The 24755-nt window shown below is 44.3% G+C and overlaps 1 protein-coding gene across 50 annotated transcripts in view; it reads right to left on the minus strand.

The window, feature by feature from the left end:
* Positions 1 to 24755, minus strand: part of DAB1 (DAB adaptor protein 1) — a 1332660-nt gene that overhangs the window by 10798 nt on the left and 1297107 nt on the right. For 25 of the 50 annotated variants that reach the window (XR_015160070.1, XR_015160089.1, XR_015160096.1 and 22 more), the window contains 6 exons: positions 20956 to 21018; positions 18610 to 18718; positions 9594 to 10142; positions 5856 to 5983; positions 5468 to 5507; positions 1026 to 5323 (listed from right to left, as the gene is read on the minus strand). Coding sequence is in view for 17 of the 50 variants with exons in the window: in XM_086390191.1 (XP_086246317.1) it covers positions 5187 to 5323; positions 5468 to 5507; positions 5856 to 5983; positions 9594 to 10142; positions 18610 to 18718; positions 20956 to 21018 (1026 nt within the window). In the remaining 33 variants the exon portion in view is untranslated. Of the gene's footprint in view, positions 1 to 1025; positions 5324 to 5396; positions 5508 to 5855; positions 5984 to 9593; positions 10143 to 18609; positions 18719 to 20955; positions 21019 to 24755 lie in introns of all 50 variants that reach the window. The other 25 variants (XM_086390203.1, XM_086390197.1, XM_086390196.1 and 22 more) reach the window with 10 other exon arrangements.

Here is a 24755-nt window from a genome sequence, read left to right on the forward strand (position 1 = left end):
GTAGGCTCCTGGTGGTCAGGAGAGGGTCCTACATCTCACATGGAGAGTCACCGGAACACCTAAAGAAGTCACTGCATTTCAGGGACTTCTGGCCTTTCCTTCATTAGGTGGGAATAAGGACAACCTGGGAGAAGGCTGCTGTTGGAAGACACTTTTTAAGGATTGGGTCTTCCATGCTCTAGCTGGGTGACACTGGACAAGTTAGAAGTCCTAGAATGTAAGAGCTAGAAGGGCCTGAGTAACTGCTTTTCTGAAGAGAAGACCAAAGGCCAGAAATGAAGCCATATGCCTCACATCACAAGCAATTAAGTCAAACAGAGGCTGCTAAAACCCAGGTGTCCTGGTCTTGGTTGAGTGCTCTAAAGTTCTCTAATCAGGGTCTAGAGTCAAATCCTAGCCTCCTTACATGTGATTCTTGTGATTTCAACAAGTTATTAACCTCTCTACCTTACCTGCCATATTTGTGAAACAGGAATAATAAAAATACTTAAGAGTGTCTCCCTGAGGATTGAACTAGGTGATGTTTAATGAAAGCGCTATAAACACACTGCTGATTTTTAAAGTTATCTCATTAGTAGTAGTAAGTGCAAGGTTACTTGCATTACCTTCTGCAGGGTGATTCTAGAAACAATGAGCATGATCTAGCTCAGCTCAGCAAAGGACAGCCCACCAGCCCATTTTAGTGACTGCCAGTTCTTCTGTAAATAAAGTCTTACTGGAACTCACCACACCCAGTCCTTATGCAGTCTTTTGCTGTTTTCCTGATACAACACTAGAACAGATTAGCTGTGACAGAGATCCGGAGAGCCCACAAAGCATACATTGTTCACAGAGTGTTTGCTGAACTCAGATCTAAATGATCAGTGGATTCTAGCTCTGCCCACTACTCTAGGGGCTGAAAATCATGCTGAAATCTCCATCTCTGGGCCTTTGTCCTCCAGAGTCTCATGTTCAGCAGTCTACCAGCATCTGAACTTAGAAGTTCAAAGGAACCTCAAGAACACTTGTTCCCAATGTAAACTTGCCTTTTTCTCTGCTCAAGCCTGCTGCTCTGTGTTCTTAGCATAGTTCCTGGCCCCGCCTCGATCCCCAACAGGCAGGCATCCGGCGAGTCTCCTAGTGCAGGCCTCTTCTTCCTCTCTTCCCACTTCCCTTCAGCCTTAACCTCCTCCTGATTCCATCTTTTCCTGTCCCTGGGCATCAAGCCTACGTCTCTAACCTGGCTACCGCTGCCCTCAGTCAGGCTTTCCCATCTCCTGCCAGGACCAGGCTGGCTTGGACTAGCTTCAGAGCACCACTATGCTCATGGAAAGAAGTGGTTATTTTCCATTTCTGTGGTTCTCTGTTTTAAGGCTTTTTGCTATGTGATTCTATTTAAATAGAATAATAGTAATAATAATGCCAAATATGTGCTATTTTACTTCAAAGCTTATAAAGCACTCATACTCATGATATCTTCGGATCCTAGGAGAGCCTGAGGAGGGAGCTGTTGTCATGATTCATTTTCATCTATGTGTGAGAAGTGGGGTTCCAGGGGTTAGCTAAGGTCCCACCTAAGATCATGTGCTTACGAACTATAATTCAGACCCAAGTCCCCTGACTCTAGGCATCTGTTTGCACTCTCTCTTTTTTTTTTTTTTTCCAAATCTCTCTCCCAAAGCGTCTAAAGTTCTGCTTTTCTTTCCCTTAAACACTAAAAAATCCATCAGGTTATATTTTATGTGTCTTGGGTTCCCACTATGAAGATTGGTCTTAAAAAAAAATGACAGTGACTTATTATTTATGGCAATATCTATTGTTACTAAGGGAGACAGACCAAACAATTCTCCATTGTTACAGATGCTACTTTGACTTGACAGCTGGGGAAGTCTGATAGGCAGTTTATTTACTTAGCTATTTAACCAAATAAATGTTTTCATTTTTCTTTCATCTCCTCAAAAGCTAACATTTCGCCCTTAAAATTGCTCCAGCAACACATCAGTGGAGTATAAATTACCTGCCATTCCCACAACAGCCATTATAATATTACTTGGGTTCTTTTTTTGCGCCCTTGTTGACCCAGTCTTTTACAGACACGTGATTCTCCCAGATGGGAGGGTAGGGGAAAACATGAAATAATTGAAGATATTCTCCCTTATTGCTAAAACAGAAATGCTGTTTGAGATTGGCCCCAAAGCGTCCACCTGCAACGATTGAGGGATTGAGGCCGTCTGTTTCCTCTTACGAGGGTGTGATATGGTTTTAACTTATCAACAGATGTCACCCCTACCTACTCAGAATTGTGCGGGCATTGCTAATAAAAAGCAGCTGGTGATAATGGTTGCAATGGTGATAAGGCTGAGACTCCTGCTTCCCAACTGCATGGAGGCAGAGGGGAAAATAGAGCTGTGGACATAACTTGCCCTGCATGGTGTATCCTTTCTCCAAATGCCTGGAAAGGCGCTAAGAAATTGCAGCCAGTAAATTTCCGGTTGAGTGGATGGCTGAATGGAATGGAGACAGAAAGATCAAATGTGGCTTATGCTGTATTGAAGGACAGGCCCAGAAGCCCCATTTGGACTTCCGTCATGGGTGTCTTGGGAGCTTCCCTTGTAGCTCAGTTGGTAAAGAATCTGCCTGCAATGCAGGAGACCTGGGTTTGATTCCCGGGTTGGAAGATCCCTTGGAGAAGGACATGGCAACCCATTCCAGCATTCTTGCCTGGAGAATCCCATGGACAGAGCAATCTAGCAGGCTACAGTCCATGGGGTCGCAAGAGTCGGACACGACTTAGCGACTGAACCACCACCACCATCACTACATGGGTGTCTTAGCAAGGCTAAGGCTACGTGGGATGTGTCAGCAAGGCTGGCATTGGCCTCTTGGCATGTGACCCTTGATAGGCCATTGTGAAATTGCCAGACTAAGCTTTCAAAGGGAGAAAACTGCTTCATTGAAGATTACAGCCCAGCCCTCCTTTGGAGCTGGGAACTACTTATTATGATTTACATGTGAATTTAAGATAAGGCTGCTCTGTTTGGAGAAGTGAGAGTTGGCCCCTGAGGCCCTAAAAGGGGTCGTTCTGATTAAGGGGCAGGGTGAGCCACAGAACTAGGAAATAGGGTTTTTCTTTTTCTCCCAAAGCTCTTTTAAGGCATATTGAAAATTAATTACCTGCAAATACAAAGTACAAAGCAAAACCTCCCAGGCAATGGCCTGGGTCCTTACGGTGGAATGTATTCAACACAAGGGCTAAATGTATAAAATCCAAGGGACTGGTGAACCATGTTTATTGAGCACATGTGATGACGGTTTGGGGTGGTGGTGATTGGTGTTGGTGTTGCTGATGGCAACTAACAGCTTGGCTACTTTCCGTGTTTCAGATGTGGTGTTAAGAATTCCAGACATATCACTTAGTCCAAACAATAACCTCATGAGGAAGACTATTTTTATCCTTGTCTTTCTAAATAAGATAGGGAATTGTTATGACATCTCATCAGGGTCACATAGCTCATCAGTGCTAGTGCCAGGTTCTGAATTCACTCTTATTCCAGAACCCAGATTTTTAAGCTGAGTACTGAGTGTCTGTCTCTACGTGCCATCTCAGTTAAGGTAATGGATACAGCAGGCCCTGCCAGCAGATAAGCACACCAAGACGCAACAGCAAGTATGGTTCTTGCCCAAGATTTCCTGCTATTAGGTAGCTGAGCTAGAATTTGAACTCAGGTTCCAAATTCTGAGCTCTTCCCACAAGACTGTGCCACATCCATTCACAACTCGGCCCTGGCCTGGGGTTCTAGACAGAGCATCAAACACAACACGGCAGGCTGAAGCCCCACAAAACAGCTTGCACAACCATCTCAAGCAGAACAGACTCATAACGATGAGGGTGTGAGGCATCGATCTGCAAATGCTGTCCGTCATCTCTGTTGTCTAGAAGTTCAGTTTTAGGATTAGACGTTGGCTGTTATGCTGACAAATGGCTCTTGCCACCCCTACTTCATCACATTTTTCAAGGCAAGGGTGAGCATGTGAAACAGAACTATGAAAAGGGTGGGATAACCTGCTGGGGCATCTTCCCAAGGTTTCCACCCATCTTCTCCACCTTCTGCCTTTCCTGGAACATCGACTCTGGCTATTATCACAAGCCCCCCACATAGCTTTGTAAGACTACATTTTTAGTCGGGTGTTTGCATGGCACGATGGTATTCTCGTGTGCTATATACGGCACTGAGGTGAATGAAATGTGGCAGAATGTATGGTATGTGAGATTCTCTAATCATAAAATCTATGAACAAAACGCACTTTGAAAATACTCTATGAGCTTTCAATAACCATCAAAATAACTTATACACAAATGGCAACTGATTCGAAGGTAGCCTCAGAGTCCATTTATGAACAGTGAAAACTATTTACCATTTTAATGGTTCTGACCATGCTACTCAGGCCTAAAAACGGAGCTCTGCTGGTTAGGGCCTTGCGGTCCTAGGCATTTATGGAAAACTAGAAAAGCATCTGAAAATTGAAGACATTTGTCAAGGAGTGACCTTAGAAATCATGTCTGGGTAACAAGCGGGTACTTCTGTCTCCTGGGAAAGTTGGCTTCATCAGCCCCTCTTTCTTTCCATCAAATCAGATGTATTGAAATTCAAGTGCCTAAACCCACTTCTAGTAAATGTAAGTACACCTCTCTCGAAGTTGCTGCTGATGGAGTCTGAAGTGGTTTGGTGGTAAACCACTGGCTGTCACACAGGTGCAAACAGCAGAGCCTCAGAAGCGAATGCCACACGTCTTTTAATTCCATTTTCACAGCTCTGAATTCCACTTTCATGTCAGAAAGGGTGCAGGGCCTCTTTTGGCCAGACAGAACAGGCTACCACGATCTCACATCTCTATCAATTTTATTTCAAGCACTGATTGTTTTGTTCTTAGTCTGCCTTCTTGAAGTGTGTTTGGTTGGTGATTTTTTTTTTTCTCTCTTTTTTAGATCTGTGGAGTGTAGGCAAATTCTGTGACACACCGCTGAAGGGGTCTAAGCATCTGGACCACATCTCACTGAGAAAGAATGTGTGCATCTCAGAATGTTGATGCTTTCAGACACTGAATCCACATTAAAGCAGCTCTGACCATGCCTCACCACCCCTCCCCAACTCAGAACATATCGGTAATAAAATAGTATGACCATTCCCCACTCCTCACCTTTACCCCTACTCCCAATACATGTCAAAGGTCATGCATCCATGAGGATAAACAAGGTGGAAAACAGACACCAGGCAAGGCGAGATGATGCAAACGTCGGGGATACGCTCAGGCCAGGATGATGGTGCGAACATCAGGGATGCGACTTCAGAGGCAATGAACAAGCAAAAGGGAGAGCGATGGCTTAAGGGTGGGAGATCAAAAGGACAGATACCTACCCAGACCTGTGCTATCTAGCTACCGGCCTGTGGACTTATATTATCACCACTGGGCTCCCCACTGGGCTCACCAAAGGGATCACTGTTGGATGAGGCCTGTGACCCATCAGGCTAGAACACAAGAAGATAACACTTTTTTTTTTTTTCTTTTCAGTAATTTAAAATATAAGACAGCTGGGTACATTTTCATGCACACATATCATCCATTATTTTAAAGAAGGCAGCACTCTATTGAGAGGATGCCACTTCTGCAAATGTGAGAATTTGCAACAATGTAATGAAAGAATAGCAGTTTTCAGCTGCTCATTTGAACATAAAAAAAACCCCTTTAGTTACCCCTTAGAACCTGAGTCTGAGTCAGCATTCTTTTCTACATAGGCGTCCTCATGCATTGTTCATTTTAGATACAGAAGTTTTAAATGGAAAAAAAAAAAAACTCAGAACACACTGGTCACTTACAGCTTCTTGCTCTTCACTTTTGCTGGGACTCTCAAAGCCCTCTTCAAAGATGTCATCGGCGGTCGGATCACTGGCGTGGGATGCAGATGATTTGGATGGAGAGCTCTGTCTAGGGGCTGGGGTTGGAGCTACATGGAGACCATGCAAAAAGAGAAAACATCCTAAGTGTCCAGAGGCAACTGTTTCTACCCCCCGGAAACCCCAGGGATCTGGTTATGTTTGAGTCAAATCCCAGGACACCTCTTCCCATCACAAGTCAAATCAGTTGAACAGTTTAATCTCTCTTCTCTATTTATCCTGTCCTCTCACATACTTGACAGTCAGGAGGAGCTGGTCCACAGGGATGGGTGAGGCAATGGTCCTCAAGGGATGTTCCCTGGACTGGTAGCATCAGTCACATTTGGGGACTTGTTGGTAATACACATTCTTGGACCCTACCCTCGACACATCTGCTGAATCAGAAACTCCATGTTTCCACAGACTCATGTTGAGACCCACTGGACTATAGTTTTCTTTCTTTCTCTTTCTTAATTTCATACAATTATTTCAAGAAGAATAAACAGAGATGAGGACAGTGTGACATTTATTGGATGCCTTCCATGTATCAGAGGCCATCAAATTTCACAGGTAATATCTGTGATCCTCATAAAGCCATTTTGAGGTAGGGGTTCTCCAATTTTACAGATAAGGACAGTGAAGGTTGCTAAATTGCTCAAGGTCTCAGACTTGGCAAGAGGTGGAAACAGGCTTTGTATCCTTGCATGAAGGTGTTGTCTGATAAACCTGTGTGAATGAAGAGTGTCTCAGTGATCTGGGGAAATGGACATGGCTGAAGGCAACTTCACAGCTGATGCTTTTTTCCTCGCTCCATAAGGATCTGCGTTTTCTGTCCTGACCTTCCCACAATTTCCTTGTCTTCTTTATTCCAGAGGTTTATAATAAATATGCCACTGGAAACCGCTTTCCTTTCCATAATTTCTAACTTGGCATGGAAAATACTCCTCATTGGCTCAGCCCCAAGGTAGGGGGAGGAGGAGAAGACTTGATTTACTAGTTGAACTTCAAAAGCCATTGATAAGGTCTCCCTGCCATTACTTCCCAGAATTTACAAAATCTGGCTGCTCATCAGACAGTGAGTGATTATAAAACTTAGTGAGTTGCTTCTGTAACTCTAACGTCTTTAGAATGACGTTATTTACTGCTTGTCCGTGAGCTGGACACGGGGCTGGGCACTTTGCATTCATCACGCCCTCTAATATAAACACTGCAGGTGCTATTGTACCTGCTGTCTTCTTCTGATGGAGAAACTGCCACTCAAAGCGATGAAGTGCCTTTCTCAGAGTTAACACAACTGTGAGGAAGCAGGAGCCCCGGGAGTTAGCACAAACCTGATACTGCTCAGCCCCACTGCGCTTTTCTGTTTCTATCTGAGGATCACTTTTGGTTCTTCTCCACCCAAAACATTTGAAAGGTGATGCTGACGGACAGAGGATATAAAGATCGGCTGCACTCATTTTCTTTAAAACATAGGATTTTTTTTAATTAAAAGGAAGTAGGTTTAAAGAGATAGTTTATGTGAAAACACCTTGATATGCAGCACACACTTAATATTTATTAGTGAAATTGGATTCCAAAGTGACTTTGATGTGGTTTTTTACTAAAGGCTGAGAATCTGACCAAGCCATCAATACTGAGAGGTATACTGCTCATACTTACTGGATGTAATCAGTGGGATGCAAAACTGTTTGTTTATGTAAGTGTTTAACCTTTAGAAGGTTTTATAGAATACCTGTATACTCTAAAACAGTAGTTCTCAATCTGGGACAGTTTTACTCCCAAAGGGACATTTGGCATTATCAAGAGTCATCTTTTGTCATCAAGGCTAGGGGAAGAGGATGTGACTACTGGGCATCCAGTGGGTAGATGCCAAGGATGCTGCTAAACATCTGCAATCCACAGGACAACCACCCACAATGAAGAATTATCTGGCCCCAAGTCTCAGTAGTGCCGAGGATACAAAGCCCTGCTCTGAAACACAGGAGTTACTAAGTGGCTTTTGTTTTGTTCCTTTTCCTTCATTCTCTACAACCTTCCAAAATACCTCCATGTGCCAGATACCACAGGAGCATCAAAAAAAGTGTAGCGACACGAGGATGACTAAGACATATTCCCTGTCCTCAGAGAATTTACACTTCCCTCTTTTATATGTAGCTAGCACACCAGCCCCTTGAAAGAGAGACATTTGCTTTCAAAAGATGCTTGCTTATTTATGCATGGCTGTCATTTCTTCAGCGTTTCATTTTTTTAAAATTCATGATTCTTCATTGAAACCCTGTGAGTTGGAGTAAATAGAGATGCCCCCACCATGTAGATCATACGGCCTGAGAAGAAGTAGGCTCTTTATACCCATAGAAGAGGTTCATTTTCAGAGCAGCATCCTGGACCTGGCTGGAGTGACATTATCTAATTGTGTTAACATCTTAAATTCTTTAACAATTCACGGTATTTGCTAAGCAGTGATCCGCATCATCTGACAGTAATGAAAACGCCAACCTCGCTGTGCCATGAGCCTTTTCCTCCCCCTTATCAACTGGTAGGGCACAGACTGGATCACCAGGCACCTTCCTGGGTTGGTGTCGAGCTGGCATCAGTGTACCCCAGTGTATCTGGATTCTGTTTGGCTGCACGGTATTGGTTTGCCAGAGGCTGGCAGTAGAAAGGTGAGTTGGGAGAGAATCACGGAATGCCACAGACAGGACAAGGCACACAGCTATCGAAGCCAGCTCACTTATCCTACCCAAGACACAAGGAAGGTTACAAGAAGCACACACTTGCCCAAAGATACAGCTTGGGGTAGAGAAGGCAGGATTAGAACCTCAGGCCAGGACTCTGCGTGAATCCACTGGGTGTGCCATAACAATGATGATAAAAATACTTGCTACTCTGTGAGGGTTGTGATGTTTTAGTACCTGTACTAAAGTACACTGAATGCTTTTTATGATCCTTAGCCTGAGATAGTTGAGGAAACTGAGGCACAAAGAAATAAAATGACTTGCTCATTGGCACAAAACTAAGACGTAATCAAGCTGCTCTCTGGATTCCTAGTCCAGAGTGTTCTGCTACAACCACTAATTTGTTTTTCCCTTTGACTACGTGAAGCTTTGAGCCACATTCTGGCTGCTACTTTACCTGTTGTGGGAGGCTTTACAACTGCTCTATCTCTGGCCTGCATTTTCTTCTGATCTTAATTTTCTAATTTTTTTATCCTTGTTCCTAAAAAAATTTAAATGCACGTACTCCATTCAGTTTTAGTTCAATAAACCATACCCAAAACTATGTATCAGAGCTGGGATATACATACATGAACACACGAAGGAGCGAATGAACAAAAACAGAAAAAGCGGGTGACATGCTAGAAAAATAACAGGCTTGTATTCAGTTCTACCCTTCTGTCTATTTTCTTTGTCTTTGAATCTCATTTTCATTATCTGTCAAACAGGTCTAACAAAACTTGCCATAAGCATTGTTAGAGTATGGAAATAACACATATAAAGCATGGAGAAGGTACATATAAATAGCCCCCCTATTTGTTAGTGGTAGTAGGCTATTGTTAGTGGTAGTAATAGTAGTGATATAAACAAAGAGGCCTGTTGACTGCAACTGAGGTGGTTTCTCTGACAGCAGAAACAAGGCATCAGTTGTTCTCAGGGGTTTATGTCTCCAGAGAAGGACACTCACGTGAGTTGGTCGATGGCGTGGTAGAAGTCACAGGTGTCAAGTTCAACTGGGAGATGTCAAAGTCATCACAGTCATCCGTATCCTGTGCCACCCCGACTTTGTTGAAGTAACTGGAGAAGGCCTCTGAGGTGCAGGTGAGGGAGGGCTGGTCGGGTTTGCGGGAGGGCACAGGTGGAGGCTGGGCCATCTGGAAATCCTTAAACATTTCTTTTCCCATTTTCTGCCTGGGCTTGTCGGTCTGTGGACTTGACCTGGCGGAGTCACCCGTGGCTGGGACGGTTGCAAGGGGAGTGAGGGGACCTTGGAACATGGCAGCTGGCAAAGGCATAACAGTTTGTGTGGGCATGAAGGCGGCTGGCGGAAACTGCCCGGCCACAGCGGGCCAGGGCTGCTGAGCGGCAGGGAAGAGACCCGGCTGGCCCCATGCGATGGGCTGAGCCCCCGGCATCACCTGAGCGACTGGCGGCTGAGCACCCATGGCGATCTGCTGTTGGACAAGGGGCTGCTGGCCCCAGAAGGATGGGAGGACGGCGCCCATAGCAACATAACCTGCAGGCGTGAAAAAGAAGAGTCAGGAGCCCTGGGCAAGAAGCATTCAGGGAGTCAAGTGATTGGCAGAAAGGTATCAAGTGACTACTCAGTCTCAGGCTGTGTGCTAGGTTGCAAAGGGGAGTATAACAGAAGTCCCTGCTCTCCCGGGGTCTGCCTTCTACAGTTGTGATCAGGAAAACTGCTCTAAGGAGATGACTTGTAAGTAGAAACTAGCATGCAGTGAGGGAGCAAGCCAGGCAGGCATCTGGGGGTACTAATAATAATGGTATAGTTCTTAGAGTAGTTACAGTCTTATCATTCTTAAAGGTTTCTGACATCATACAGCTCAGGAACCAGTGTGCTCAGTGGGAAGGGCAGAGTGCTGGAAACAGGCATATCTGGGTTTGAATCTTGCTTCCCCTTCTTGCTAGAATGAGGGCATCCCCATTGCTTCTGCTAAGAGTCAAGCTCTTTGTTGTAAAATCAGGCTACATCTTCCTTCTCCACATCAAAACCGTGTGCAACATGATTGAGACCAAGGTTGAAACTCAGACTGCCACTTCTTATCTGTGGAATCTGGGGAGAGCTTAAGAAGGTCTCTAAGCCTCTCCTTATCTGCAAAATGGGCAGAAAATACCTTTTGCCTCGTTGGGTTAAAGACTGAGATTATACATTTAAGATATAGAGAACTGTGGCTGACATAAAATGAATATTGAGTAAATGTTAACCATTAGTATGATTTGAATCACAGCCTATAAAATTACTTAACACCTTCCTTGATATGTAAAAAACAGGCAATAAAACGTAGTTCTAGGTATTATTATATATTATTATTATACCAATCTTAGAGATTAAAAAATGTAGCTTAGTAATCTATTTAGGAATACCACATACCGTGGCACAGATGGGTCACTGCAAAACTCCAGGGAGGGTACTCACTTACGTTACCATAATTTTTTGCTACAGTGAGATATAATCGTTTTAAAAGGAGTACAGTGATACTCTATACCATAATAACAGAATCAACACAATTTCCACTTATTAAGTGCTTACAACATGTTAGGTATAGCATTAGGTGCTTCACATCTTCACAAAATCCCTGCAGGTATCATTATCTCCATTTTAGGGAGAAGGTGATTGGTGCTCAGAGAGGAAAAGTAATTCGCACAGGGTCACACAGTGGACATTAAGCTGAAATCAGGGTCTGAACTGAGGCTATCTGTCCCCAGAACCAGCATTCTCTCCACTGCCCCCTACTACCTTGCCCAGATGGCCAAGACTGACTTCTGATCTTAGCAGAGTCCATAAAGTTAGTCCAACCATCAGATATTTTAGCTTACTGTGGGCCTGGAGGAGACTCCCATGTCCTTCCAGGGGTTCCCGCCCTTCTCAGGGTGCAATCAAGCCCAGGAGACAGACGGCCAGTGTAGGCAGAGTAGAGGATGAAGACTGATCTCTCAGAATAAGCATTTTTATGGCCACCAGAAGGAATTTGCAGGTACAGAACGGTAGGACCAGGAAAAAAGAGGGTGGATGTGTGGTTTCCTAGCAGCTTCCAAAATGACCTGGGTTGCATTGATGACTCTGGTGAACCCAGAGAAATGACACGTGGGCTGCCTCACCCATGTGCTAGCCCCAGATCCACCTGCCCTTCAACTGATTCATAAGAGATGCAGCCAACTTTCAAAGCCAGTCCATTTCCTTACAAGGTGAGAGGAGGCTCCAGAAGGGTGGATACAGAAACACAGGCTTCCTGCTAATTAATTTGTTCAATACTTTTATGGAACGAGGCAGGAGTGGCAACAAACAAAATAGACAATACCCTTATCAGATCACCTTGGTCCTAGTGCAAGGAAACGAGACACACACTGACACTCTACTTTTCCTCTCTGAGCACCAATCACCTTATCCCTAAAATGGAGATAATGATATCGACCCTGCAGGGATTTTGTGAAGCACCTAATACTATACCTAACACGTTGTGAGCACTTAATAAGTGGAAATTATATTGTTTCTGTTATTATGGTATAAAGTATCACTTGTGCTTCTTTTAAAATCATTATATCTCTCTGTAGCAAAAGGTGAAGAGGCTTGGTGCTGACAGCTTGCTTATGTTGCCTGTCACAGAATAATACAATGACTTCAATGTAACAACAAAGAATTCTGCAACTTCGTTTTTCTAATTTTCCCATTGACTTTGACGGGTAAGATGCTTACTCCTTGGAAGGAAAGTTATGACCAACCTAGATAGCATATTCAAGAGCACAGACATTACTTTGCCAACAAAGGTTCATCTAGTCAAGGATATGGTTTTTCCTGTGGTCATGTATGGATGTGAGAGTTGGACTGTGAAGAAGGCTGAGCGCCAAAGAATTGATGCTTTTGAACTGTGGTATTGGAGAAGACTCCTGAGAGTCCCTTGGACTGCAAGGAGATCCAACCAGTCCATTCTGAAGGAGATCAGCCCTAGGATTTCTTTGGAAGGAATGATACTAAAGCTGAAACTCCAGTACTTTGGCCACCTCATGCGAAGAGTTGACTCATTGGAAAAGACTCTGATGCTGGGAGGGATTGGGGGCAGGAGGAGAAGGGGCCGACAGAGGATGAGATGGCTGGATGGCATCACTGACTTGATGGACGTGAGTCTCAGTGAACTCCAGGAGTTGGTGATGGACAGGGAGGCCTGGCGTGCTGCAATTCATGGGGTCGCAAAGAGTCGGACACGACTGAGCGACTGATCTGATCTGATCTGAATGGTTCCTGGTGGGAGCTCTACTGCCTCCTAGGGGATGATTAGAAAATCCTGGGGTGTGTTTTGATTGTCAGGAAAACTTGGTGGGGTGGGGGGCAGTATTGACATTTAAGGGTCAAGAGCATTGATACTAGACCTCCTATAATATGGGAGATGACGTGCATGACAAACAATTTGTGATTATTTGTGTGTACTTTGAATCACGTGGAAATTTAAAGTTTCTTGGCACAGTTTTAATTCACTTAATTTTTCAGAAATGCATACACTGGGGAAGATTATACTTTGTTTCTTTGGAACATAGTCAAGAGTTGATCAACAACTTGGAAAATTGTGGTTCCTGTTCATGGCATTGGAGACAGCGTTAACACTCCTATTCTGGTTGGTCTGTTCTATTGTTGCCTTTAGGTACACACATCTGATCACTTAGTATGTGTTCTAGTGTGGTGGTGGTGGTGGTGGTGGTTTAGTCGCTAAGTCATGTCCGACTCTTGCAACCCCATGGACTGTAGCCTGCCAGCATCCTCTGTCCATGGGGATTCTCTAGGCAAGAATACTGGAGTGGGTTGCCATTTCCTTCTCCAGGGGATCTTCCCAACCCAGGAATCAAACCCAGGTCTCCTGCATTGCAGGCAGATTCTTTAACAACTGAGCTATGAGGAAAGCCAGTGTGGTGGCACCTGGGTATTTCCTAATGGAAAAACATATCTTTTTATTATAAATTTGCTTTTATTTCTTCTTTCTACTACAGCTAAGACACTATATTGATTTTTGAACAACTGTATAGATATTTTATATTCTTGATGAATTTCATTTCACGATAGTAAAGGAGATATCATAGATCCTTAACATAAAGAGGGGCACTGAGTCTGACAGGATGAAGACTTGCCCATGGATTTTCCTACCATGCCAACCCTGATGCCCATTTTGGTAAATGGATGGAAGGTTTCAGTCTCCAGTCAGACTTTTATGCTTGGCTTCCATCCCACCCTCCTCACTGCCACCATATTCTAAAAGGCAAATACGGTTGTCCCTTGAATAATGCTCAGGTTAAGGGCACTGAGTCCTGAGCAATGGAAAATCCACGTGTAACTTAGAGTTGACCCTCCATGTGCCTGGTTCTGCACCCATGGAACCAACCAACCTTGGATCATACATAGTACTCCTGTAGTATTTATTGAAAAACATCCACATATAAGTAGACCTGTGCAATTCAGGCCTTTATTGTTCAAGGGTCAGCGGTACAGTGCTTCATCACCTAGAAAATGATGCCCAGAGAACTTAGCTTATCTTGGGGCTATGGGTCAGCCCCTTTTCACCTCTTCACCCCTTTTCCCATTTGCTCTCATTGGCACCCTTCCCTGCAGCAGTTGCAACCTGCTCCCTCTTCTCTGCTGGCCTACCTGCATGGAAACCCATCCCTACTTCTTCACATGACTGTCCCTCCTCTGCTCTTGGAGACTCAGGTCAGCATCACCTCTGCCCTCTACGCCCAGTGGCTCTCCTCTGGTCAGGCACAGGTCCTTATGTTCATCTCTCTCGTGGTGCACATCACAGTAAAAAGTTAGTGTTGTGACTGCACAGTGATTTTGTCTTCTCTCATTAGACTGGAGAGCCCCTGTGAGTAGGAACCTTTTATCTCTTTCTGCCTCCCCCATCTGTGTCCAGCACAGTCGTGGGCACACATCCACTGCTCCATAAATGCTTAAGGCTGGAGAAAGGCTCTAGATAGAGGTGAGTGAGTCACGGTGGAATAAACTCACTGCATTTTTCTAAGTGTCCAAGTCAACTCCAGCAACCATACGTGCTATGATCTCTGATCAGTCTACTGCTGGTGGCAGGCTTTTCCCCCCCTGTCCTTTTTTCCCTTTTATCCACAAGGAACCAACAGATGGGCTGTACACACTTTTCTGGAGAGAGCTGTTAGCATGTCTCCCTGGCTTCATGCCATCTGCTTCAGACCAAAGTACAATATTCAAAAGAAAAAAAAAAGACAGCAAGGGTAATTAGGTATCATGTTTGGGAACTTGCAGGTCTCACTTGCTTTTCCTGAGGGGGGTCCCGGCAGTTTCCCCAGACCTGTGAGCTCAGGCTCTCTGGCCATGTGGCATCGTGTGTCCCTGACGGGACATCTCAGTGGCAGGGCTGCACTAGCATTAGACATGGAAAGCCGCTGCGCGGCGGCCACTGCGGCCACTTAGCAGCCTAGTAACTGTTTACTCGCTAACGTTCAATAGCAGAGGAAGGAGGTGCCAGTGAGCATCTGTTTATGCCACGAAGCTCAGATCAATCATAAATCTCTCTCTGCCTTGCAGTTAGATTTTTTAAAGTGTTGAAAACTGCAATTTATAACCAGATGCTGCACCTGGGAATACCCTCATTATTTAGGGGGAAAAAAAAAGGCAGACTAAAAGGTAAGAAAACACTGAAAACGGAAGGATTTCTCCCACATATATACAGAACTTGCGTGGTACCTCTCATCTACATTATGTCACTTGCTGCATCTGTTCAAAAGTAGTCCTCCTGGGTGGCGAACACTGTCTCTGGAGATTCAGTGAAGAACAAGACAGTATTAAAAATAAATAAAATAAAATAAAATAAATCCTTACCCGAGTGGAGCTCACGTTTTTTTTTGTGAAGCTGATCCTTCAACAAATCTCTGGGGTGGCTGTTATCAACAGCTCTTGAATTGGGACTTCCCTGATGGTCCAATGGCTAAGACTCTATGCTCTCAATGCAGAGAACCTGGGTTTAACCCCTAATCAGGGAACTACATCCCACCTGCCACAAATAAGATCTGGCACTGCCAAATAAATAAATATTGAAAAATATCTCTTTAATCTGCATACGAGGAACTGACAGCTTCCAGAGTGGAAGGTTTGACGTGGCTACCCAGAGTATCTATCCAGATAGAAGAGTCAGGATCCCTGGTGAGTAGGGCAGAGAACTTTTACTGAGTATTTACTTAGGTAAATACTGCCAGGTACTGTTTTAAATGTTTTACTACATGTGATTAATTCAGGAACAGCTCGATGAGGTAGAATCATCATCCCCATTTTACAGATAAGTTCCCTGAGGCTCTGAAATTATATAGCTGAGTGTCACACAGCTGGTTAGTAGAAGGGTCTGTATTTATATACTCTCCAGCCCTTCAGGCCAGCTCTGCCATGTGCTCAGAAGGCCAAAAACCTAAACTTTATTACATGCTATTTTTTTTTAAAGGGAGCATCCCAAGAAGGAAAAGGAAAAAAAAAAGGTAAAAACAAGACATATTTTCTTCTACTTTAGATGTCAGAGTAATAATAATACTAGCATTTTCTACACAAAGGATTTACAACATGCCAGCATTTTTCAGAAGCACTGGATTTTATTTCATTTAATTCTCATGATATTGTTGCAAGGTAAGTATTATTTTAAATTCAGTTGTAAAAATGAAGAAACTCTGGCTCTGACTGGTTAAGTAATTTTCCCAGGAGTCTAAAGCTTATAGATAAATGGCTGAGCCAGGGCTCAAACTCAGCCTGTTCACTGCACTACACACCCCAGGTCATTTCCCACCTCCCTGTCGCTGGCAGGGCAATTAGGGACAGCGAGATGGAGATTCAACAGCTGCAGAGATTTTTAAGGCCAGTTAAAGGAAGAAGAAGGCAGACAGTTTAACACTACCTGAAGCCCAGTTTTGTTTCTCGGCAGAGCTTAAGTAGAGTAAGAAAGCAAAAATATGCTAACTGAAATCAATTTTAGACTTACATTGTAAAAACTGAAATCTTGGAGGTAATCTATCATTTTTTTAAGCAGCTAAAGAAACAGAATCTGAATGGGTGGAGTGGTTTGTCCACAGTGTGCAACATGGCTGATCAAGTGGTAAGTTGTAAAATAGAGTTCTTTAAAGCCATAACCTGGCCCTGGCTGGGCAGAGGGCCCAGAGTACAGGCAGGTCCTCAGGCATTTTAGTCAAGTGTAAGGGCCAGACCTGAATCCAGCCCCTCTTGCTTACAGAGAAAGGGGGTGGAGGCTGGGAGGGGCCACTGGGAGTACTCTTGACCCTGACACATTCCTGGCTCATATCACATGTTTGCATGAGCCCCTCCTCCTGACCATCACCTCCATTCACACCTGCCCTGCTCCACATTTCCTTCTGTTCGTACCACTCACCCACTATTCCTAACAGATTATGATAAGTTACTCATTTTCATGTTGTCCTTCTCCGCACTTGAAAGTAAGCTCTCTGCGGCCAGGGGTCTGTGTCTATTGCAGTCACTGACACACCCCAGACACCTTGAATAGGACCTGGCCCACAGTGCATACTCAGTGAAAATTTATGGCATAAACATGCCTGAAAATGAGTAAATTTGGTGCCTAGAGGTCCCATCCTCTGTCCCACTATATCTTCACGAATCAAATGGGACAAAGCATGGTTATTCTGAATGCAAGGCTGACAGCTCTGATGGAGAACTATTATTCTTACTTAAAACAACAGATTCCGTTACTCCCAAGGACATTTCAATATCCAGTTCAGGTAAGGAAAACTATTGCCACTGTTCCATTATAGGTTTGGGTGAAACAGCTTTGATTGGGAAGCTTAGTAATTAAAGACATTTCTAGGCTACCTATAGATTCTCAACTGTGAGTTAGACATATTAGCTACCAACCTCTGTTGCTTCTAGAAGTGATCCTTCAGCTCAGGAGGAATAACTATTTCAGAACAGAGTATGAAATTTTAATTTTACTTTAAGTAACAATAAGGTTTATATCTGGTGGCAAGAATTTGTTTCTAACACTATATAATTAAAAGTAGTTATTTATAGAAAAATGCAAGAAATTGATATTTTAAAACATACCAACTCCGTCCTTTATATAAATAAAGTAGAAAAAGATAAAGCCACATATTTCAAATATGTAGTTAAGGGAAAAAAAAGTCTTTAAGAACCCCTGTATGCAAACAGCATAAGTAATACCACTTATCTCTGACTCAATGGGCATGAATTTGAGCAAATTCTGGGAGGTAGTGAAGGACAGGGAAGCCGGGCATACTGCAGCCCATGGGGTCACAAAGAGACAGACACGACTGAACAAAACCAACGGCAAAACACCACCTTTGCCCGTGTCCAGGTAGAATGGGCTGACTTCATGGACTGCCTAATGCCATGGAAACAAGATGCCTCAGACCCCACCGATGTGCACCTGTAACACTGTTGCTATATGTATTTTTACCCTGTTGTAAAAGAATATTTGGAAAATAGAACAAATAGTCTCTAAGTCACTAAGCCCCATTGCAGTTCACTGTTCACTGTCAGCAGAACTCCTAAGTGTTCCTCTTTGCATGGGGAACCTCCCCTTCCCTGGGCCTCCACCCCTTCTATCACTCAGATCTCAAGAGGTCGGTGGAGCATAGCTGCCCCTTCCCCACCCGCACCTTTCCCACATCCAACTGAGCTGACAGTGTCAATCAGGATTTGCACGGATTCACACAGCTGTGTGCGCACTGAGCTCCCCAAAGCTATACATCTGGAATCTTGACCTTTCAGGTTCAAGACATGACTGGTTTCCAGCCTCCCGCATACCAGAGCTCGGTAAGCATACTACCCCCTGCCCTGGCGGCTTCTCGGCGTCACCTGAAGAGTCACAGGGAGAGAATGGTCGTCCCAGAGGTGTCTGGCACAACCTGGCAGCTGGCTCAGTCAGCCTTTTCCTTCTCTTGGTGGACGGAGGTGGGAGGAGGTGGAAGGCGCTTACCTGAGGGTACAGCAGCAGTGCCAAAAGGTAGGGAACCACACACGTCTGCACTCGCCGGAAGTGCGTGAGACGAAGACGGGATAAAGGCATCACCTGGGGTTGCAGGAGTCTGTCAGACAGAGAGGCGGAGGGTGTGAGGCTCCTGGGAGAGCCTGATCGCTGACCAGCGTGGGAGGCAGCAGGCCCAGAAGTTAAGCGGGGAGGTGCTGCAGAAGCAAGCCCTGGTCCTGGCCACTTTTTGTGAATTGCAGACCATGAGCTGCTATGTATACAGAGCATGAAATGAGAAAATCAATACCTATCTCCAGAGCTGCTGAGAGGCTTCAGTGAGATCATGCATTTAAATCACTTAGTACTATGCTGAAGCACAGAACAGGTGCTCAGCTAACACTGGCCAGCATCACGACTATTTAGCTTGAGCCCATACCCTCTGGGGGTGTCTTTGGGCCCTCAATTTATCCCATAATATCTGGCTTTCGTCCTTTAGAAGTTAATTCAAACTGACATACACTCACTCAGGACCTACTGTGCACCCAGCTCAAGGCTGTCACTGAATACATGGTCAGTAAACAGGCGTTGACTAAATAAATAAAGATTAGCAAGTGGAACAGAGACCCTTGGGTCCTTGTGCCTCCCAGAAGAATCCTGCCTGAACCTTCACTTGCAAAAAGAAGCAAATGTTCTCAAGAAGATGATAAAAACGATGCTAGAGTAGCTGCCAACTCTAGACCCTGGCCCACGCTGGGACTTCAGAAATGTCTGCTCCATGACGTGGTGGGTAAGGTGAGGGCTACTGAAATCAAAACTTGAGTACTTGTTTCTTTAAGGTCCATGCCTTTCCAGAACCCTTTTGCCTACAGAGTATGCATATTTGATGACATAATATCTTTATCTCTTTCCCCTTGGAATAGATTGGGGCAAGCAATTAATCCTGAAACCATGGCAATTAGACAAGGCCATTTTTAGATTAGCAGCTTGCAGGAGGCATAGCATTGTTCTGAGGATTATTAAATACCCATTTGGATGGCACTCAGGTTCAGGGCCAGAAACACAGCCATGAGCTGCTGCATTAAGCACGTTAGACCATAATCAATGCCGTTTGCTTTCTTCCAGTGTGACCTTGGGTGAGTCACATGCCCTGTCTGGAACTCAGTGTGTTCCTCTGTAAAACGAAGGTGCTAAATAAGGCTAGAAGATCACTCCAGACCTTTCCAGCTCTATGGCCCCATGGTTCAGAAATGCAGCTGCCTTCCCTGGAAGGTGGGAGAGAAAGCCTTACTAGAACCAACCAGCATCCCTGGAGATAGGAGCTGCTGGCCCCTCCTTCACGGCTGCTCTGGGTACCAGGTGTTGGAAGCAGGGCAACTGTGTTCAGATTCCCTGGCGGCAGCTGTGGGCAGCAGGCTCTCCTGCCATCTGTCCTCAGTGAGGTTACAGCCTTTTCTCTGGGAGGCGCAGCTTGCCAATGAACCGTAGCACCATCCCTGGGTTTGCCATAACGTGTGGTCCCCAGAGGGGCCGCCCCCTCCCAGCAGCTTCAGCGGGTGCAGCTGTGGCTGACTGCCCTCTGCCCACTTCCGGGGAGTGGACTGGGCAGGAGCTGGAGGGGCTAGCTTGGCTTTTTGCCGTGGCTGCTGGGTTGCCTCTGAATGCCTCCCATTCTCAAAGCACTGGGATTTTATTTTGCTTCGGCTCCCTGTGAACTCTGCCCTAGTGCAAGCAATAACTGAGATAGCATGGCTGAAACTAGAGTTGGGAATCCAAAGCTTCCTGAGAAGCTCAGGGAAGCCGGCAAGCAAGTGGGAAGGGAGGAGGAAATGAAAAGAGGAAGAAAGGAAGGAAAGAAGGGAATAAGACAGGAGACAGCTGAAAGGTCTGGGGGAGAAGAGGCTTCCTTTACTGGGTTGACCACCTGGCTGTGCGGGTTCTGGGTAGGAGATGACAAATGTCTCATCTCATCTGCTGCCTCGTGGAGCTTCTCACCCATATTCCCAGGTGGACCTTGTACGCCTTGCAGGCAAGGACCACATGCTGCTCCTGTCTCTTTCCACTGCCCAGCAAAATGGCAAGCACCCCAGTCAGAGTCTGGAACTGCTGATGCATGATCTCATTTATTTCTCAAAACAGAGCATGCATCATAATTCCTTTTTTTTTAAAAAAAAAAAAAAAAGCAGAGGAAACTGACATTTAGAATTGCTAGTTAATATGCCCAAATCACACAGCTGGAAGAGTCCGAGTTGAAATCCACCAGCAGCTTCATTTTACCCAAAGTCCATATATTTGTCACCATGAAACTGAAGAAGGAAAGGAAAGAGATGCAGGGCTCCAAGCACAGTGCATACTTACAGGGGGAGAGGTTATATCAGGAGGGGTGGACATGTCCCCAAAAAGTTCTAATTGGGTCACAGCCTGAAAAGACAAAAAGATAATGATGTAACCACAAGGGGAGCTGATGCTGCTGGGCAATGCTTTAAAAACAGTATGATTTGAGGACATGCATTTCCCTTTTTCATCATGACTGTATAAACAATAAACCCAGTTGGTCATTACGATACTTCTTGATCCCAAAGACAGCAACTCAGATGCAGCCAGAATCAGTTATTTCAGTGAATCAATTGTTTCAGTGTGCCTGGCTGTTTATCTGGGCTTAGTCAAGCAGATCTGGGCTTAGCCACCTTGCATAAGCAATAATAATACCATTTTACACATATTTACCATCCAATGTCAGCACTCTCTCTCTTCTCCAGGAGACAAAGGCAAGAGGTAACTTTATCATTTGCTTCTCTTTCCTGAGTATATCCGCATGTTACAAAGTGCTTTTCCTGTACCAAGTATAGCAAGTCACCACTTCACGGCCACTTCTCAGTAAATATCACTGACCCTGAAAGGTATGAACTGTCATCCCCATTTTTACAGATGAATAAACTGAGTTTCACAGAGGTCACCTCAAGACTACCTAGGCCAGGACTTGAATTTTCTGCATGAAGAGCAGGCAGTCAAATGACAGTCCTCGAAAGAATCCATCTTCAAGATAAAAAATACAGTTGGAGGAGGAGAAAATGTATCATTTAATACTAGGAAGGGTATCAAAAACAACCCAGTATATACACGATTAATCACTCCAAGGAGCTCTATCTCTGTGGATACTATATCAACTGTATTCCCATCCATCATCCCTCAGTGTCTGAGCAAGGCCAGCCAGAGCAGTGGGAGAAGCCCTTTAAGATACACTCAGAAATTAATCAGTATACACTTCCAGCTTCAGAGTCTGCAAGAGGTCTATGGCCGGGAGTCAAATAGCCTGACTTAAAGTATATAATCATGTGTTTTGTGCAAATTTGCCCACCGCAAAAAAACAAAAACAAAAAACTTTTCTCCTCATCTTCAGATTTTAAGTAACAGTTTCTAATCAGGGGACTGAAAAACACCACTGGGACAGTCTGTCCTGGCAGACAGGACTCCTGCCCTAGAAATTTGTTTTAACCAGGCAAAGTGGGACACCGAGATTCATACGAAGAAAGGAATATTCTCCGCTACTGACAAACTTGGGAACTCTAGGCCCAGGAAGAGTTCCATCCCTGGGGTTGCATCTTCTACCACTGATAATCTCTGCAGCTCCTCGGGACCACTTTTCTCTTACCTGGACATTAGAGATGGTAATATCTCCTTTGGAGATTTATTGATTATATTACTAGAAGGACTCTGAAGTTTGGGTAAGCTTGGTGAAAAAGGCACAAAAGATTATCTTTTGTTTTTTTTTTTTTTTTTTTTTTTGCTGAAAAGCAAGCACCTTAGCCTGATAAACTCACTTTCAATCCTTCTTCAGGTTTCAGATTGAATGAATGGTTCCTGGCACACAGTAGGGCCCTATACATATTAATTTCTTTCCTAACTACATAATTTTGGAGGGCTCCAAAATCACTGAAGATGGTGACTGCAGCCATGAAATTAAAAGATGCTTACTCCTTGGAAGAAAAGTTATGACCAACCTAGACATAATATTAAAAAGCAGAGACATTACTTTGCCAACAAAGGACCATCTAGTCAAGGCTATGGTCTTTCCAGTAGTCATGTATGGATATGCGAGTTGGACTATAAAGAAAGCTGGGTGCCGAAGAATTGATGCTTTTGAACTATGGTGTTGGAAAAGACTCTTGAGAGTCCCTTGGACTGCAAGGAGACCCAACCAGTCAGTCCTAAAGGAAATCAGTCCTGAATATTCATTGGAAGGACTGATGTTGAAGCTGAAACTCCAATACTTTGGTCACCTGATGTGAAAAGACCCCGATGTTGGCAAAGATTGAAGGTGGGAGGAGAAGGGGATGACAGAGGATGAGATGGTTGGATGGCATCACTGACTCAATGGACATGAATTTGAGTAAACTTTGGGAGTTGGTGATGGACAGGGAAGCCTGGCACGCTGCAGTCCATGGGGTCACAAAGAGTTGGACATGACTGAGTGACTGAACTGAACTACATAATATGCTGGTACACACTGGACAACTATAAGGTGTTAGGCCCTGTGCTGGGTGCTAGGAACATATTTAGGAGGAATGTCAATTTTCAGTCTTCAGGGAGCTTACAGTCTACTGGGGACAATCCACAGATATAATAATAAACGTTTACTTGTCTTTAGGAAGACTTATTTAGCATGTGAGCAATATTTTATATTATTTGGTGAAACAGTGCCAATCCTTAGGCTCTCTCCCAAACCCACAGAAGGCATAATTCTATTTAATTCATTCAAAGGAGGTTTCTGGGATTCCTGGCCCTTGAAGCTCAATGCTTTGCAAATGGCCCATGACTGTTTTCAGTGGTATGAAAATATTAAAATGAAGTTAATAATTAAGTTGCACAATTTACATTTCAAATGTGGTGAACTCGTGGCACACTTTTACTAACATCATAAATATAATTTATTGGCTAATTTTCTCCTTAAGCACAACTTTTAAAATAACCTTCATTCTTGAGCTACAGACTCTCCTCTTGCCAGATGATTTCCATTCAAGGATTAAACGAGAAAAAACATGCGGAGGCATAAAACTTAGATTGTTATTTCATTCCATTCGACTTGCTGCTTAAATAGAACCTTGAGTTAATTAAATTTTATAGAAAAAGGGGATTCTTAGGCCATAAAATTAAAAATAATTCTAATAACAGTATATGATTGAGGATCTGGAATAATATCTATTTTCACAGCCCCTCTCCCCCTTGTTAACCCTGGTTCTTTTATTTGTAACTTAAGAAGCCATGTTCCATCTGATAATATTGTTGTAATTAATCATTTTAACAGCCTCATGAGAATAGAACTAACCATTCACATTTGTAGAGCACTTGATAGTTTATAACATATTTTCCAACCATTACTGTAACATTGGATGCTCCCTGAACTCTGTGAAGTTGGAGCACAGGAATCTCTTCCACTATCTCTAGTTTGCAGATGAGCTAATAGAGGCCTGAAGGTAAGGTGACTTGCCTCTGATCGGTCAGCTAAAAAAAGCTGGGCTTGACCCATAGACCAAGCAGCACTTTGTTTAACCATGTGTCCCTTTACCCAGCCCTACTTAGCCCTCCTTCATGGTGGAAGCCCAGCCCCACAATATTCTCTAACCAGAAGCCAGGGTTTTTATAAGGCCTGCCATGATTCACGTCCCTCTGAAGAAGTCATCTCCAAGGTCAACCCAAGATTCCTTCTTGCCTTCCCCTTCCTGGCCCTTCAGACATCTTCAGGTAAAGATGTGGTTGTTGATGGAAGATTCTGTCCCTTCTCTAGGTCCTGGGCATCCTCCAGGGTAAAGAGAGTGACCCTAGAAGCTGCCAAAGCCAGTGAAAAGGATGAGGAGATGCTTGGCTATTGGAGCTCCTCAGTATCTCAATCAGGCCTGTCCCCTCCCAAGCCACTCTTTGTTATGAATCAGTGGTGGTTTTTCAATAACATCTGGAATGCCCTATAGCTGCTGTTTCATAATTAGTCCCCTGGTCCTTCTTTCCACTAAACCTTTGCAAGTAGACTCCTAGACCCTCCCTGCAGAGAAGCTCTGAAAGCGCCATTGATGAATGCAGAGGTGTCCATGACTGACCACCAGTACATATTTACATAGACCCACTTCCTCAGTTTTGGTATTAGGTGCTCCTTCACTTAGGGC

The sequence above is a fragment of the Bos grunniens genome, chromosome 3 (assembly GCF_055505025.1).
Source record: "Bos grunniens cultivar Pamir isolate PY7600 chromosome 3, Bosgru_T2T1.0, whole genome shotgun sequence".
NCBI classification, from domain to species: domain Eukaryota; kingdom Metazoa; phylum Chordata; class Mammalia; order Artiodactyla; family Bovidae; genus Bos; species Bos grunniens.